The sequence below is a fragment of the Melanotaenia boesemani genome, chromosome 16 (genome assembly GCF_017639745.1).
Source record: "Melanotaenia boesemani isolate fMelBoe1 chromosome 16, fMelBoe1.pri, whole genome shotgun sequence".
NCBI lineage: Eukaryota > Metazoa > Chordata > Actinopteri > Atheriniformes > Melanotaeniidae > Melanotaenia > Melanotaenia boesemani.
In genome coordinates this window covers 7402591-7420501 of record NC_055697.1, presented here as the reverse complement: position 1 = coordinate 7420501, position 17911 = coordinate 7402591, and the positions used below count along the sequence as shown (strand labels likewise).

Genomic DNA, 17911 nt, shown 5'->3' with positions numbered 1-17911 from the left:
AAGACATGAAGAGGAAGCTGGGACATGCTAGTTTTGTGGTAAATTAGGCTATTGTTCAGGACTCAAACACCAGGCAGCAATTACGGCCCGATGAAGGCCTCGTCCACGATGACTCTGACAGCGGCTGCGTAGGTGGCTTGATGTTAATGACATCACATTGGTGTACTACATGTAGCGATATGCTGATGGGTACATAATGAAACATCAGCCAAGATGACGTGGTGCACATGGGTGACATTTGGAAGGACGTCCTCACAAAGTGGAGACATGGAGCAGGGAGGAAGTGATTATTATACCAGCAGAAGGTAACTACTGTCTTCCATCTACACTGACATATTTATGTCGTGCCTGTACGACTGTCTATACATTGTTTGTGTTCACATCACTGTGGGAACACATTTATAAACGAGTCCACTACGAAGATGCTCGGCCGTGTTTGTGTGTGTGTGTGATTATGTGCCAGTGGTGTAGAACAGTGGCCATTACTTGCAGTCACAGGGGCCTCCCAGACAGAGTCTCAGCGGTTCAGGAGGGCAGATGTGCCGCATTCATCAAACTCACACTGTCGGGGTCACAGGAGAGACTTGCACACTGTGGATGAGGGATGGCAGAGCAGAGGATGCAACCCCACACTGCTGTACACCCCATCACACCATCCACCAGCCGTTACCTTCCTTTGGTTCATGTTTTTCATCGATCTGGCTGAAACTGGATTTTTGAGGCATATTTCATGCAAACTTCCCAAAGTTAGCTAGCTATATCCACTCTAATGTAATAGTATAAAGCTTTAAGCAGCCGGACATGGTTGCTAGCAGCCATTTAAAAGAGGAGCTGTGTGATACTCCAGAGCCACCCCTCACTTATTTATGATTTGATCCTGAGCAGCCAGGCTCTGTTGTACGTGGTCTGATTTTCAAACTAATTTCCAATCCAATCCTTGGACATAAAAATTTTCAGAGGTGTTTTGTTTTCTAAGCCACTTAAAACTGACCCAGGGATCTCCAACTCCAGTCCTCGTGAGCTACTGTCCTGCAGGTTTTGGAATCTACCCCGATGCAACACACCTAACTCAAATCACTGGGTCATTAACAGGCTTGTGCAGAGGTGTGTTGTAGTCGGAGACACCTAAAACCTGCAGGACAGTAGCTCACGAGGACCGGAGTTGGAGACCCCTGGACGTACAAAAAGCTCCTAACTTATGAAATGAACACAAAAAGATAACACTGTTAAAGACAAATAATTGTATTTATGTGTCTTAAACTGATTCCCAAAGAATTTTTAGCTGAAAACATGGATAAATTCTGCTCATTTTTTCATGCCCCCATCCACCTCATTCTTAACAAAAATTAAGAAAACCAGACACGACGAGGACATAAAATGAGGGTCAGCCCAAAAAAACAAACAAAAAAAAAACAAACAAAAAACAAGCAAACAAAAACTATCTTCAGTGGATGAAAATGATCTAAATGTGACATCCTTAAGAAATAGAAAAAAAAAACAAAAAAAACAGCAAAGTACTGAGGTAGGATCTTAGAGATGATCAATCTGAAGCCCATTTCACTGAAGCCTCTTCAGAAATGGTCTCTATGGAAAAATGTCAAGAAGCTATTCTTAAGCAACAGAAACATGGAGAAAAGGCCAAATGACAAGAACTGGACTGAAAATTAGTGAAACAGGTCTGATGCAGGGATGAATCCTTTTGCATGATACTTTAAGTAGATGTCAAAGAATGTTCACGAGTATAATTAAGAATAGTCAATAAATGAAATGAATGAAAAATACTTTATTACTGAGGTCATTAAATTTGTTCTTTTTGGAGTGAAGCAGCTCAGACTCAGTGTTTGACAGCTCCAATGACAGAGGGATGTGCAGCATATGGCTGTGTGTATCCACAGAGTGTGTGCTTTAAGTGAATGTTGAGTAATTCATCCAGGTGAATGGAAAACCCTGCAGCCACAAATTTCACACTACATTTCATCCCAGGTCAATTAAGCATAATGCTTTGCTGCTCTGCTGGGTCAGTGGCTTAAAAAAACCTGCTCATATAGGTTCAAGGATTCATGACATTATAAAGCCAGCAATAGTTTGTCAACCAGAAATGACCTTGGGAAATGTGGAGAGGGAGGTGGCGCGGGATAACGCCGCTCTGGCAATAACGGTGAGTAGAAAAAGATGAAGAAGTGTCAGAGCAAAAACTGGCCTGTCATGGGCTCAAATTTCTGACTTTGCTTGGACGACCAGCACGCTCCTAAATCAGACCGGCGGTGATGGTTAAGGAGAGGGGTGAGGTAACGAGGGGGGGGTTCAGCAGCTTTGGCCTCCGACTGTCCCTTCCAAGCACGCTGCCCCCCCCATGTCCACCACCTGTAATTGTGCTTTGATTTACGCATTGTCAAATATCCCCTGTGACAACACCTGCGGCCATTAAAACCCATCAATAAATGTTGGGGTGAAAGGTCATTTAATTTGATTTTTACACCTCACACTTGGCTTTCATTGCAGTGACCATATTTTTCCTTCTTTTTATGGCATCTTCATTATTTTGTGTGGAAAAGCGATAAACTGTAACTGACAGCCGGACGTGGTGGGATGGGGCCCGACCAAAACGAAAACACCAAACTACAGTTTACTGCACTGGCGAACTCTCATTTTCCTGCATGCCAGTGATGGAAAAGAAAGGAAAGTCCAAAGCAATGTGATGTTAAAGGAACTATTTTCATTTTCAATGGCAGCAGCACATAAAGCTTTCTATACTCCAGAGCTATCTGTCCTGATAAGGCTAAGTAGGCAGTCAATACTTTGCTTTAGCATTCAGAGTGGACGCAGGCTAAATTAAAAGACATGTCCAATGCAGCATCAGTTTATATAAATCCTTTAAGAGTCAGATTTCATTTAGCATGGGCTCTGAATTACCACTTAAGAGCTGTGACAGGTGAAATATGAAAGAAGTTGAGGCCGATGTGGAATTTGTTGTGTATTTTTTTCCTGCTGCTCTGTTTAAAACATCTCTGAGCTTTTGAGTAATGCCGAAGAATACGCCTGCAGCATGACGAGGAGAGGCATGCCAGACAGAAAGGTTCATCACCTGCTAAAGCTAGTACACAAACGCAACGCCAGTCCCCCTCCCATCTGCCGACACCACACTGATAAAGTTACAATAAAGAGATACTGAAACAAAATCAATGTGGATGGAGGAGAGAGACCGCCCCGTGTGTGTGTCTATGTGTGTGAGCGAGTACACCAGGAGAGGAAAAAACTGATCTCACGGCACAAACATCCCGAGTACACATACGTGCACACCAACACACAAACATCCGCTCGCTACACTCCCCTCCCATTTCTAAGACGGAGCAAGGCCCCAGTGTGCCCCTTGACGCCACGAGCGCCCGGAAAATTTAATCTTCCCAAATACTCATCAGGGCTCTCCATCGTCCCGCCGTGACAGCGCTGGGGATAATTAATTATACAATTTCGATGGGAATATCGACTAAACAAAGCTATTAATCATAGCAAAAGTCAATAGGCATGGACACATTCAATCATGTCCTGGCCAATGATTACTCCACTCAAAATACAATAATTATTTTCAAGAGCTGCCTCGAATTAAATTTCTGTCAAGCTGGTACAAGTCTTGCAGTTGATGAAGGATGCAATGGATTTTTTTTTCTTCCTCTCCCCTTCCCCAGTGGAGGACTGTGAGGAGGGACATTTATCCTTTTGGAAAGGTAGTTTGTTTTATAAGGATCATAACATGGTGTGTTTAACTAGACCATGACCATCAGATTATCTCTGATGCCCCCATAATGTCATCCATCTTGTCTGGCTTGGTGAGGAGGTGGAAGAGGAGCAGGGAGGAGGAAATGAGAGAAAGAGTGGGGTGGGGGGTACCAGGCTTTTACAGCAACTGTTTCACAGTGAGGATTCCTGATCAAACTCAATGACATCGTCCAGTACGGGGTGTAAGTTCGGTATCGGCTGGCAGGTATTGACGAAGTCTTCAAAATGACATTTTTGCTCAAAGACGTTGTTAGGATGCTTTTTATAAGACAAACAAACACATCAAAACATATGAGTTGAGGCTAGCTTTCCATTGCTTACCTACAAAACAAACAACAAAGAAAAACAGTGTAACATGATCCCATACGTAACGCAGTAGCTGCATTTAGATGGAGCACTTTTGATACTTGTGAACCATGTGGTAGTTAGGAAACGTGATGAGTTTCAGGAAATACATAAAAAATGGCGGCAGAAAACAGAACGTAGTTTCTGCTCAACCAGAAACCCCAAAAAATACACAAAATAAAGAACAAAAGTAGCTGAAGTACTGTTGATTTAGCTGCTTCATTAAAAGGTGCATCAGTAAAGCAACAATAGACTGTAACATATAATATGGATCTCTTTATCTCACATCCATGTAAACGTCAGTTAAAATCTCTGATCAGATTGATATCAATCACATAGATGAGATAAACAATCAAGCTTCAGACCCTCATTAGTCTCAGTTTAAAGCTTCCATGTTGATGGGAGATATGGGATTGTGCAGGAGCTCTGCTGCATAATATGCTGTGACATGGTGAATTTTCTGTTTTAATATTGTTTTAATGTGTGTTTTCATATTGTTAGGTATTGTATAATGTATTTTACGGTTAAACAACCTTTTGTCTTTCACATTAAAAGTAATTATATTAGTAATATTATTAACATACACTGTCTATGAAATAAATTAACACAAATTATTCTATGGAATTTCAATTTTGTAAAATGCTAACATAAGAGCTTTACCATATAAACTCAATTTAGGTCCATAAGTGATAAGGATTTATTACTCTGGGCTTATGTTTTTATATCATGTGTCCAACAGCATTAATAAACTCTCCATCGGAGTTCATTCTGTTGATGTGTGTTTATGCGTGTATGAGTGTGTGAATCCTTCATAGGGAATTTAACAAGGTCCAACTTTGAACTACTTAATGTAATATAGAGCCATATAACCGTAGAAGAGTTTAAAGGTGTTTTTCTGCTGCAGACACTCAACACTTAGCCAACAGACATGCTGCTGTGTTTACAGCTTATTCCAAGCAAATCTGGCCCCTTGGTTCCCGGAGACCGAGATCCAACCAGGAGAAGTGGCTCCGTTTGGTACTGTCCTCTATGGTAGCTAAAACTGGTTCGAGATTAAAGACTGGTTCATAAACAGTCCACAATCTCAACTGTAAGGCCAAAGTTACTATATGTGAGGGCATTCGTCACAGTCTGCATGACTCAGGTTAGCAGCTACAAATGACTTGTTTGTTCATGGGCTTATTTTAGTCTCTCTTTATCAACTCAGAGCTATTAAACCAAATTTTGTAACTTCAATGGATTTTTCATGTTCTCTTGTGCCCTGTCCATTTCACACATAATCAATTTAAACTGTTAGAAAAAAGCAGCTGCTGCTTTCATACAGGAACGGCAGAGTTTAAGAAGCTGATAGACAGAATTGGATTTGTGATAAACGACTACTGAGGAGAGATGAGAGAGGAGATAAGCATATGAAGGGCTGGTGATGTAAAGAGGTGACTTACTGAGGTCCCATTGTTTTCCCGGAAAACGTCCTGGTTGACATAATTAAAAAGCTTCTTTTCAAGTTGAAGAACAACCTAAATCAAAGGAAAGAGAGAAACAGTGCTCTGATTAATAGCAATACTAATGAGAGGCGCGCTCAGTAATTAGAAAGCTAATGAATGGTGGTGACGGCGTCGACCGACAGTGTTAGTTCTGTCTCACTGATGCCTCACACAGTTTCATACTTAACAGCTATATTAACCTGTAATGTCTAAGGACAGTTATATGACAAATACATATCTACAAAAATGAAAGAAAAACAAAACTTAAAAAAAGAAAAAAAACATTCAGGCCACAGGTTTGAAAACGTCTAATTCAAGGAGCCATTCAGATTCGCTGCGGATTCCACCATCACAGCTCCAGCTTAGAGCATAATTATCCAATTATTGCATCATCATCTTCACTTCCACCAAACTTTAGTTTCAAACCAGGCTGAAGTCACTGTAAGAGGGAGGTTAACACTTAAAGGAAATATCATTTATTTAGCTTTAGCAGTGTTTTATTCAGGTCTTTGTTTTATTTTCTGACGAGGAAATCTGATTTCTAATTAAGAAGGCCAAGTTAACTTTGTTTGTTTACTTTAATAAATTTGAAAAAAAAAAAAAAAAAAAAAAAAAAAAAAAAAAAAAAGAAAAGAAAAAAAGCTGGATTTTGTGGGGGGTTCACATTTTGGCACAACACCGGCTTTGAATTAGCAGATCTTGGACTCAGCAGGATGATTCAATGATTAATTTGCTCATTTTTAGCTAAACAAACAACAAAAACTACACAGAGGTAATGCTAATTAAGTTCTCCTCCCAGCATGCAACACTTATTCTCACATTCTCTATTGTCTTGTTTTACTGCTTTTCCCATTTGGAAAATGGAGATTCAGATTTCCCACTGTCACTGAATGCACCATGTACATCTTCTCAATTACTTCAATAAACTTGTTAAATTAGGTGTAAATTAGCACACGTCCCTCACTGTCAGACTGTTTGGAACAAGAACTAAAAACAGTAATTAATGACTTCTAATTACATTGTACTAAATAATTTATTTGATTTTTTCACTTATTTCATAAAAACTTAAACAAAACTTAGAAGAATAGATCAACAGTGAAGCCCTATAATGCAGACTGGTCAGTAAGTTTCTATTGCACAGTGTTTTTACAACATGGGTCAGCTGTGTGCACTACCCAGGATAAGACTGAGTCATCTGAGGAAGGATTGTAAATAAAGAAAATGTAAGTATTTCAAAATAAAACTGCATGTAAATATATATATTTTTACTGTTTGGTGCTGTTTTGCTGTCTGTGCTTGTGTGAGCTCTCAGACTAATAATATCTTACTTCAGAGAAATGCACTGGGATAACAGATTAAAAACACATTTTTATTGTACTGTAACTGTGGGAAAACATACCTTTCGGTCATTATCGGTTTCTCGGAATATTAGCTTGTCGACTTCATTGGTGTCAGCAGCTCTGACGGTCTGCATGGTGGCAGTAGAACAGAGACTCTGGAGGTGAGAAGGTGAGAGAATGAGTGATTATGGGGCAAAAAGGAGAAACAGTAAGCATATAAAAAACAGGTGTTTATAGTCACTGTACTTACCTATGCAGTATTTAATTATTTTCTCTTTTTTTTTTGTCTTGACAGACAATCCCAAAACCTACCCTCCTCTTTATCTGGCTCTATATACTGACCCCCTGGACTGTGTGCACGGTTAAATTGTGCTTTGTGGACTCTCTTAACAATTAGTTAAACATTCGGCCATCTGTGTTTGAAGACAGTTGAATGAGGAAATCCCTGAGCCAGAGGTTCCCATACCACACAGCAGAGACTCAGTGAGCTGATTGAAATTCAAAGCACAGATTAGATAATCAGGTCAAGCCAATATAGCGAGCAGAGAAGGCTCTTTAGACTCAAATGTCACAAATCAGTCCTGCTTCGGCCATGAAGAAACGTTGCACCAGATTAGAACAAACACCGTGCCCTGAGAGAAAGTCGAACAACTCCTTGCAGCACCCTCCTCCCCCTCCACCCTAACCCCATTTCTTTATGCCCCCACCCACCCCAAAAGCAACTTTCTAAAGCCCTAACAAATCGCTCCATCTTTCACTCATTTAGGGCATCCAAATGCAGGGTCAATATGCTCCCCCGGCACCCAAATGCTAATGCGCTTAAGTGTGCTTAAGCAGCTTTGTGCAATGAATAGGCTCGAGAAGGAGCTAGTGAGAAGGGCAAGGGAAGCTTTCGCTGTCAAAAAGTCATTGTAGCCACAGTTAGCAAAGACAATCACAAAAGTCATTTTTGCTGTCCAGAAGAGCTTTTCTTCGCATTTTATTTTGCATCTTTTAAGCAACGAAACTCCCATCCTTTCCATGCAGCGCTAGAAACATACTGAGCTTCATATCGCTCTTAGATAAAACCTTTATTTTAAACAAACCCTTTTTTTTCTAGATTCTACAAGCACTCTGGTCCTGTAACTCTTCCAAGTGAATGTCCTTCTGTTCCAAAAGTTGCTCGAGTAGAAATCCCAACAAAGCCAGTAGCTCACACAGCTACCTGACATTCCAAGCATTAATATTTGGACAGAAATAATCTTCTCATTCATGTTTAAATGATTTCAACAATCCACAAAGCAAAATATAAAAGACAAGCCAGCTTTCAATGAATCTGCCTGTGGTACACCTACATAAGTACCTGTTCGATGATAATAAACCTATAGCTGAGGTGTGAGAATGGTCTATTCCTTGTTGCATGTGTGTTACAGCAAGGAAGATTCAACAATTAACTAATATGGTAGGAAATTGTATTTTCCTAGAATAATTACACTTTGGATTCCACAGTGAATTCAATTATTACAGCTTGAGGGAAATATATCATTACAGCTGAAATAACAGCTCAGAGTCAAAGGTGTTGCACAAAGCTTTCATAAAAGTGTATGTAATGTACAGTTCTTTCAGATATGTACTATTGTGCATTTGCATACTGCTGGAGGCTGACGAGTAAAATATTGATTCATTTATATGTTTATTGACTGAACAATCAGTGTGTCAGTGCAGCTGGTGGTGGGTGATTGCACCTGATGGATCACAGCTCTCCTACTGTTCTCCATGAACAACACCCCACCCATCCAAACACTCACAAAAAGCCTCTGCTCATCCTGATGCTACTGTCATAAGATCTGCATGGCAAACACAGACATGTAGAAAATGAGAACCCCATGCTGTCACTTAAGACCATATCAGAGCAGTGATGTGTCCTTCCTTCTGCCAGCAGAGCCCACGTGCATGTGCAGAATCTCTGAACAGACATCACCCTTCAAAGCTGCTGCTTCTTAAGCACATTACATGTGGACACGATCTCACTGATCAACCTTAATGACATTATCATAATTCATGTGGCTGCAATTGGCTCTTCATTTGATACAGTCCAATTAGTCTGCAGGAGAGAGGAGAAGGCAGGCAATGGGAAAATATTAACAGGCAGCTGTCAGGAGAGGCAGCTGTGGTGGAGAGGACAGTGTGGATGTCTTCACTCCGGTGGCTGATTTAACTGATCCTGCAGAGTGACTTGGCATTGCATCTCTGCATTATGAGTCAAAGGTCAGCGCTGAGTGTTTGCAGAGGGCCAGAGGTCGCAGGGCTGGGATGAGAGGTTGCTGAGGAAGGCACTGGCTTTGTGCATCAATGGAGGATAATCTCATGACTGTGGAAGGAGGAAGCGGTTGTTTAAAGGAGCTCTCTATTCCAGCTGCTCTCCTTAGAGGAGAGGTTAAAGCAATCTGTCCCACTTCAAAGACCAAAGGCACACACACATTCAGGCCTTCGGTCTATAGCCCTGCCAACAGATGGAGGCAGTGTGCCCAATTTTAACACTGAAGAAACCCACACATAACCCCACTGTTCACAAAGTGCCTCAGAAGTCACCAGTAAGAAATGGGAAAGTAAAGTAAGACCACTGGGGTTTTGCATTTTCAGAACACCCAGAAAGTGACCTGAAAGGTGCATAAGCAGTGTGTGTGTGTGTGTGTGTGTGAGCGAGAGAGAGAAAAACAAAGTCCACACCATGATTCTAGAGCTTATAGAAGCTACTGTTTTTGTATGACATTATCAGTGTCACATCATTGTGGAGGAATTCTGACCCACTGTTGACAAGGGTGCTTAGAATCACTGAAGACTGAACAGCTCTCTGAAGGGCCCACTACACCACTCCAATCAGGATGGAGTCTGGACTTTAACTGGACACTTGCAACTCCTTGAATCTGTTTTTCAGTCTTTCTGATGTAGATTTGGTGCTGTTTCTTGGATCATTGTCCTGGCGTAAGACCTAATTTCAGCCAAGTTTTAGCTGTCAGATGCTCTCAGATTTAACACTATACAGAGAAGTTCATGGGCTGACTCAATGACCGCAAAGTGCCCAGGTCCTGTGGCTGCAAAACAAGCCCAAATCACTCAGTTTGTTGTGATACGCTCATGCAAAACCTCTCCATCCTGGTATCATCTGTCCAACGGATTTACAAACCTAATCCGTGCTGCTATGTCCTTTGAAAGAGAAGAAGCTTTTCCTGTAGCAAACCTTCCAAACAAGCCTTTTTTTATTCTGTCTTTTTCTAAATGTTATGGCCACAAACCTTAAAATTTAACATGCTAACTGTAGTCTGAGATGCAGTTATTGGGTTTGCTGCAATTTCTCTGAGCTTTGACTGGTCTGATATTGAAGTTAACTCATCAGGACATCCACTTCTGTGGAAACTGGTGTTGTTGTTGTAATTTTAATACCGCAACATAAATTCAGTCTACTGTGTGCCAAAAGAAGAAAAAGGATAAACAAATGACGACTGGGACTTGTTTCATAAAGGGACAATAGTATGGTCAGCTAACCTGTACATTGATACTACAGCAGCAGCAGTGCAGTAATATCTGGCAGCCCTGTCTTTGGCCTCCAAGGAGGGCAAGCCCTGAGTTAGGTTTTGTAGTTGAAGCTTTTGTTTGAAAAGATGGGATTCTTGAAAGGAAAGGTGTACTGGTTTCTCATAGAGTTCATTAAATTCCTCTCCAAGTATCTCCCAGGAACTGGCTGACACACACTACAAGCTAAAGCTCTTGAATTAAAGTAGAGGAAATGCACCACCTACCAGACATCTCACCTGCGATACATTTATGGTTTCAGGACATCACAGCTACCCCACACATTGTCTAAATGAAACTAATCCAGACATTCAGAGAAGATCACTCTTTCAGTTTCTATACCATTTATTCAAATTCAAGGGTCAAAGCAGAAATGGAGTTACTGGGGAAGAGGCAGAGTACACCAAGACAATAGTCTTTCACCGATGATTCCAACTAACCTAAAATGCATGTCTTTGGACTGTGGAAGGAAGCCGGAGTACCCAGAAAAGAACCCACACATACACAGGGAGAAGATGCAAACTCCCGCACTCACACTGATGATTAATCAATCAAGTGTATTTGATTAGCAGCAGCTACTAATTATCCTCTTATCTTTGTGGAAGCAGTAAAGTTGTATTTAGTTGTTTTAAACATTGCTTCTGGATTTGGGGTGTTTTTACAAAACAAGTAATAAAAAATAAATATGTGAGGTATTGCTATTGTTTTCATGGTTTATTTGCCTACTTTTGATATCTGGTATGGACCAAATTATGTCCTGACAATAAAAACCTGAGAACTGACAGGGGATGTATACATTATTTTCCAACCCTCCTCTACTAAATCATGCCATGAGTCAAGCTTCTCACTTAACTGTCATTCCACCAACTATGAGTGCATTCAGAACTATTAAACCTCAATTAGGCAGAAAGAAATGTGGGAATGTGTGCAGAAACAGAGGACGAGTGGACAATGAGCTAAGTATTCATTCTTCATTACCAGAGGCAGGGGAATGGGCTACTCTGTGTCAGCGGGGGCAGTGGCATTGTCAGAATGCACCATTATTTGCTCGCTGCCATGCAAAGCAGAGCTGCCAGCAGATTTAAGGTGTTCCAGCAGGGCTGGCTGGCCCAGCGTGAATCGCTCAGCACTCCGATCACTTTTATTCCACTCACTACCGTTCATCACACCCCTACTGCACGCATGATTGCGACACCAACCCGGACGGGGAAGAAGTGAGCATCCTAAGTAGGCAACAACAAATCTGGCCTCCTGCTTTCCTGCCAGTTATTACACAGGAAAGCCAGTAAATCAGCCATGACCCTCCCCACCCCATCTGACTGGACACAAGCCAGAGTTATCCACTCCTCTCACCCTGTGGCTGGCTAATTTAATGCCTCCAAACACAGTGGATTTATCATTCACACACACAGCCGGGTGGAGATTCAGAGTGGAGTAGAGGTGAGAGTGGACACATTATCACCCACAAAGTTAGTGTGTGTGACCCACTGGTCAGCGGCTGACCCCAGTAAACCTGGCCTATGTCCTCCATGATAGCACACAATCTTTCACCCCTTCCCATGAACTCCCTGAGCCGTGTGAGAACTGACGACGAGGGTCGATGGCAGTGTGTGCGTCGTAGGAGGTCTCCTAACCTGCCACGCCTTCACCGAAAAGGAGCTCGGAGAGGTAAGAGGGCGTGCGAGGTAGTGATAATGTGCCCTATTTATCTTGTGCATTATAACATCTGGGAAACTTCTCTAAAAACAATAGCACGCATTGAGGGCAGCCATTCTGTCTTTACCTTCAGAAACCCACCAAAAGCATTTGTCCCTTCGGAATGGATAATGGACAGGCCACAAATCATTCAGGACAACAGGATGGAGGGGTGTATGTGTGTGCGCGCGCGTGAAAGAAAGTGAATGTATGTGTATGTTTTGTGTTGGTGTGTGTGTTCCCCTTGGTATTTAACTCCTTTGCTGGCCCATTTTGCAAAGCCCTGCAGGACAAATTGCCCTCCATGGTTGTCTTTGAGAGGCAGTGCAGCGCGTAGAGAAAGGGACAGGTCTGAAACACAGGGAACAGGCCTATAAAAATTCATCACTTTGACCTCTGTGACCTCCCACTACTGTGGGGCTACACACCCACACACACGCACGCACGAGCATGCACCACCCACCAGAGCTCCTACTCAAAACCTGGACTAACTATTTTGATTTTTTAACTTTAATTGTTTTAATAAAAGTTTTATACAAACTGAAAAATTCAGCAGCTTCAGCAAGAAAAGCTGAGTTACAGAACTGTACAAAACCTCCTGATTTCTTTATTTCTCTTCCTCACATATGCCCTACTCAAGTTGTAGACACAATGGCCGAAGAAAAGCTTTCTGCACAGGAAAAGGCCACCAGATGCTTCTTTGTGACCGTGTCTCTGTGTAAAGAACTAGCAGTAAAAGGAGGGTGGGCTCTCTAGAGGCATATTAGTCCCAGTAAGAAGAGAACATTGTCTCAGGAAAGGTTCTTGACACATTACTGCCACCTGTACAAAGAAAACCTAATGAGAGATTTAATCGGAGAAACCTCCCCTGCCACTTTTAGTCAGCACTTTGAAACCAAACGCGGCAGATGTCCGCAAGACTGTTTAACGTACCGGCTTCTCTTAACCTCCCAATCTAAGCCCATGCATTGCTTAAATTGCTCAATAGCCATTCATTTGAATGTTGTTAGCTGTGTTTGTGTCCAAATGAGTTCTTTGTGGCCTAAAAAAGCAGCCATTAGCATCAGGGCAGCTTGTTCTTTTTCTCCTTTTTGATGCCTCAGACTTACATGGAGCATTTATCCTGTTAATGAGAAAACAAATTCACATCCAACCGTGAAGCAATCTCTGTAGCACATTTAAATATAGCCACAAGCTGCGCAATTGATAGAGTATAAACACTTACTAAGCACCTGAAAACATTGCACTCTCATTTAATTTACCTATCCCAGCGTAACTCTAAGTGGGAATCAATTAAAGGAAACAGAAGGCGAGGCAATCTGTTGTTGCTGAGTCAATTACAGAGTATCGAAGGCCTAGTCTGTGATTGGTGATTAGTGGTGGTCCAATAAGCATGCAGAGTATGTGAGAGTTCATTACACTGGTATTCATTAAATCCAAGAAATTAAAGTTGATTTCTGTAGGCTTCCTGGAACAAAAGTACAGAGGAAATGATCTTGTGTATTCACTCTATTTAACAAATTACAAATAAATGCTGCATTTGATGCCAGAAACACAATCAAATAAGACAGAGGTACATTAAATATGCTTTTACATCAACCCTCCGTTGAATGAAACTTCATTTAAGTACCAAAGATGCAGAAATAAACAACTAAACTTCAGGAAAAGATGTCACCTTTATGGTTGCATACACACCAGCCACTTCATTAGGTAAACCTATTCAATTGCTTGTTAATGCAATGCTAGTCAGCCAATCACTTGACAGCAACTCAATGCATTATGTATGAAGACATGGTCAAGATGACTTGCTGAATTTCAAATCCTGCATGAGAATGAGGAAGAGAGATTCAGATGGAAGGGTCAGAATTTGGTGGAAACATCATGAAAACATGGATCCATCCTCCCTTTCATCAACGCTTCAGGCTGGTGGTGGTTTAATGGACTGGGTGGGATAGTTTTTCGGCACATTTTGCACCCTTTAGTACCACCATAGAATGCTTCAACCACCACAGCCTAACTGAGTATTGTTGCTGACCATGTCCATCCCTTTATGACCACAGTGTAGCATCTTTTGATGGCTACTTCCAGCAGGATAATGCACCATGTCACAAAGCTCAGATCATCTGCGTTCTAGAACATGACAATGAGCTCACTGGACTCCAATTTGAGATTTAACAAATTCAGCCAATCAAGACTTTTATTTGTGTTAGTTAAATAAAGGTTCAAACAACTAAAACTACATATTTGTTTTTATTGCACTTTTATAAATTTACCAATTTTTCTAGAAATTAATCTAGTAATTTATGGTGAGTTTTTTTTTTCCACTTGGCCTCTTTTTTTTGTTCTTGCTACCCTTAACATGCAAGTGATGATAGAGTGTTTTGCTGTTGCTAAAGGAAGTCTAAAGAAGTGCTTGGATTATTTAAACAACTTAGCCAACAACTTTCCCAGTGTGAGTTTGTACTGTCAGGAGCAGAGTGATGTTCCCCCAGAATGGCTCATTGTAACAAAGCTGTAAAGCCAGTGTTGGCACCATTGGCTTTTAAACTACTCTGCCCACTGACATTAAAAGTCACTAGGCTCCATTCACACCCGCACACAAATATCCCATCATATTTAAGAGGGCCTTTTAAGGTCCACATTGAGAATTCATGGGCCTCTCTCTACGTCTCCGTCGCGTGATTTATCTGTGACGACCATACTGCTGGGCCGTTTCAGTAGGAGTGGCTCCAGTTTTTGTCTTAGAGGAGGCCTGAAACAAAACCTTTCGGGCTCATTTCTCTGAGAGGGCCTCCTCTTTCGGGGGCAGTGAGAGTCGGGGCTGGCCTAACATCTGTTTGTGTCCAGAGCCAGGCGGGACCAGAGCACAGTGTGCCTCGGTGGCCCCCTTCTCCTCTCCTTGGGGGTCTTTGTTCCCGATTTCATGCTATCAGAGCGGCAGCATGTTTTCCTGCGCAGAGCTGTCAGGGGCATAAAGGGCCCTGAGTGGGGTCACATCAAGAGGGATGGGCATGAAAAATTGGTAAAATGTATCACAAAGCCCACCCACTAGATGGTTGCCTAGCGCCCTGTGGTGGGGTGTCAAGACCCCTCCTCGCCCGCCGCACCTTCCGTTTTCTCCCCCTCCACCTCTCCTTGGCTGAACTACACCTCTCTCTCACCCTGGTAGACAAGCATGTCATTTTGATGAAATGTTGTAAACAAATTAAAGGCTGATTCTCTAAATGAATCCATGTTCTCTGTGTGGAAGGAGGATTTGGTGCCTTTACTTCTGACAGTAAATAAAGGAAGCTTGTCAACTCAGAAAGTCCCCCCTTCTTTTCTGAAGCTCCTCTGTAGCTAAAACAAGAAAAAGCCTTTTCTTATACATTTACCATATGATTTTATCCATATTTGTAGTTCAAAACAACAATTTCTTTGGACTGTTGTCTGCTAAATAAAGGTTTAAGCCATTTACAACAGATGTGAGTTTTTACTTCACTCACCTTAACTTCTCTGGAAATGGGGTCAGTAAATTGTTGCCTGAATTTCATTTCAAGCGACTGACTTGTTGTGCAGCCAGTGAATTCAGCAATTCCATGCTTTTCTGCATATGTATAAGCACAAACTATGATGATTACAACAGTGGAAATAACTATGCATACGGCACATGTTTGTACACAATCCCCAGGGGACTACTTGGGTTATGTAGGCAACCACTCCATCCTTCAGAGGGAGAAAAAAAACAGTTATTGTGCTGTTTTTTTTACAAAGGCTGAGGACTGCATTAGTCAAAAATAGACTGACATCATACAAGCTGGACACTATGTACCAGGCACAAAGAGATCCCTATCCTTCACAGTTTATGGCACATTTCATCTGGACTAAATAATAGCATCACTGTTAGCTGCTGCTGTGCCTCCCTGTGACTTTAAAGATGGGGTTCATCCCGAATAATAGAAGACCAAACAAACCATCAGCAGAGCAAAGACACTGCAAGATGGCAGCCCAAAAAATTATTCATGATTTATAGGAGGTAATACTTTGTTTGAAAAAGTGGTACTGTTTAGATTTGAAATGTTTATACAGTGTGCATAAAATCCGACATCATGGGCACTATAGCGCTATATAGTGCATGTCTTTATTAAATATTAAATCTATATTAAATCTATACAATTTTTTTATTTATCTTGTTTTCTTTCTGCAGATTTTACAGATAAGGCTGCATACATGTGGTTGCAAAAATAAAAATATCAGCCGCCTTACTACGTTGTAGTACGTAGGTTTTTGGATTGAAGGGTTTTAGCAATGACAGAGAAAATATAATAAATAATGCGCTAAATAGGAAAAGGAAAAGCTTCATTATCTAAAAATATAAACCTTCCAATCAAAAATGCATCACATCCTCATTTTCTAATAAAATTTGAGCTCATCTACCTGACGGCTAAGAGACTTAGTTTGGAATAAAAAGAGAGATCTCATCAACCGTTCCAGCTGGACTTGAAGGCTAACTCGGGTTACATCCCTGACCGGGACCAACCCTGGGGGCCTACGAGGCAACGTTCCCTCACAGACCCTGCTGGTGCCAGGCTCTGCGCTCATCTTTGGCTTGGTTTGTCACACCACCCCACCGTTGGCATGGTGCTCCTAGCTGCCAGTCACAGTACACCCCCCCCCCCCCCCCCCCCCATCTCCCCAACTAGCTCCTCCGAGTACACAATGGCAATAGCATGACTGGCGCCAGGCTCAAACGGCCTGTTGTTAATGAGCAGGACCAACAGAAGCCACTGCTTGTTCTTCATTTGCCAACGTTTTAATTATATGGACAGCGCCCCCATCAAAGCTGCATCGCTCAAGTTACGCCCTCATTGCTGAACTCTTTCTTTCCTCTGTGTCTCCAGAGCTGTATTCATTAGCATAGAAAGCAAACAGAGAGGAGAGAGAGAGAACAACCACTGTTGTCTAGCGGGAATAGTCTCCCTCTATATCCAGATGGGGTTATCAGTGATATAATGGGTCCTCATTGTGATAGATTGGACTCTTCTTGCCAGATAAAATGTCTTTATTGTATTGTGAGGAAATATCACCACAGGCGTCACCTGCCAGGCCATAAATAGGGCGTGGGTCAAATAGGTGCTAATAACTCTGTTTCGACTTGCATGGTGCAGTAAACGAATGAGGTTTTACTGCTTCGGGACAATTAAGACAATGTTAGGTGGGGTGTGTTTCACAGAAAAGTATATTGATTTAGTAGGCCAGTCACACTATATAAAAGGCATGTCAATACAGTTTGATCTAGCAATAAAAATAGTCAAATAGAAAACACTTCTCCAGTGAGCTGCCAACAACATCGTCCTGAGTGATTATGATGGAAAAGAATTTCAGCGAACTTCCTTTTTTTTAAAAAAAATAAACCATGTGAAAGCTGTGTGTACTTATGCATGTGTGTAAATAAAGTGTATTTGGTAAAGCTGAGGGCAGCCAGAGAGGGTCATGGTCCCTGGTGTCAGGGGTTCCAGAGAACAGAGGCCCAATCAGTGCTGGCCCACTGGTTAACGGATGGATGGCCCCCAAAATTAATTAGCCTGACTAATGTAGTGTACACTTAATTACACCGGCCGCCTTTTGATTTATAGCTGGCCAGAAAGACACATGCAAGTCAAAGTCAGGCTAAAAGGAGGGTGGGGGGTGTTCCAGCTTTACTAGTGCAAATTATTTACCAGGACTGGGTTCAGCAGC

The 17911-nt window shown here is 41.8% G+C and overlaps 1 protein-coding gene across 2 annotated transcripts in view; it reads right to left on the bottom strand.

Moving 5' to 3' along the window:
- LOC121655501 (inositol polyphosphate-5-phosphatase A) overlaps positions 1 to 17911 on the bottom strand; it is a 161901-nt gene that overhangs the window by 20724 nt on the left and 123266 nt on the right. For both annotated transcript variants that reach the window (XM_042010199.1, XM_042010198.1), the window contains exons 10-11: positions 7006 to 7101; positions 5565 to 5639 (exon numbers count right to left, since the gene is read on the bottom strand). In XM_042010199.1, the coding sequence (XP_041866133.1) occupies positions 5565 to 5639; positions 7006 to 7101 (171 nt within the window). The remainder of the gene's footprint in view (positions 1 to 5564; positions 5640 to 7005; positions 7102 to 17911) is intronic.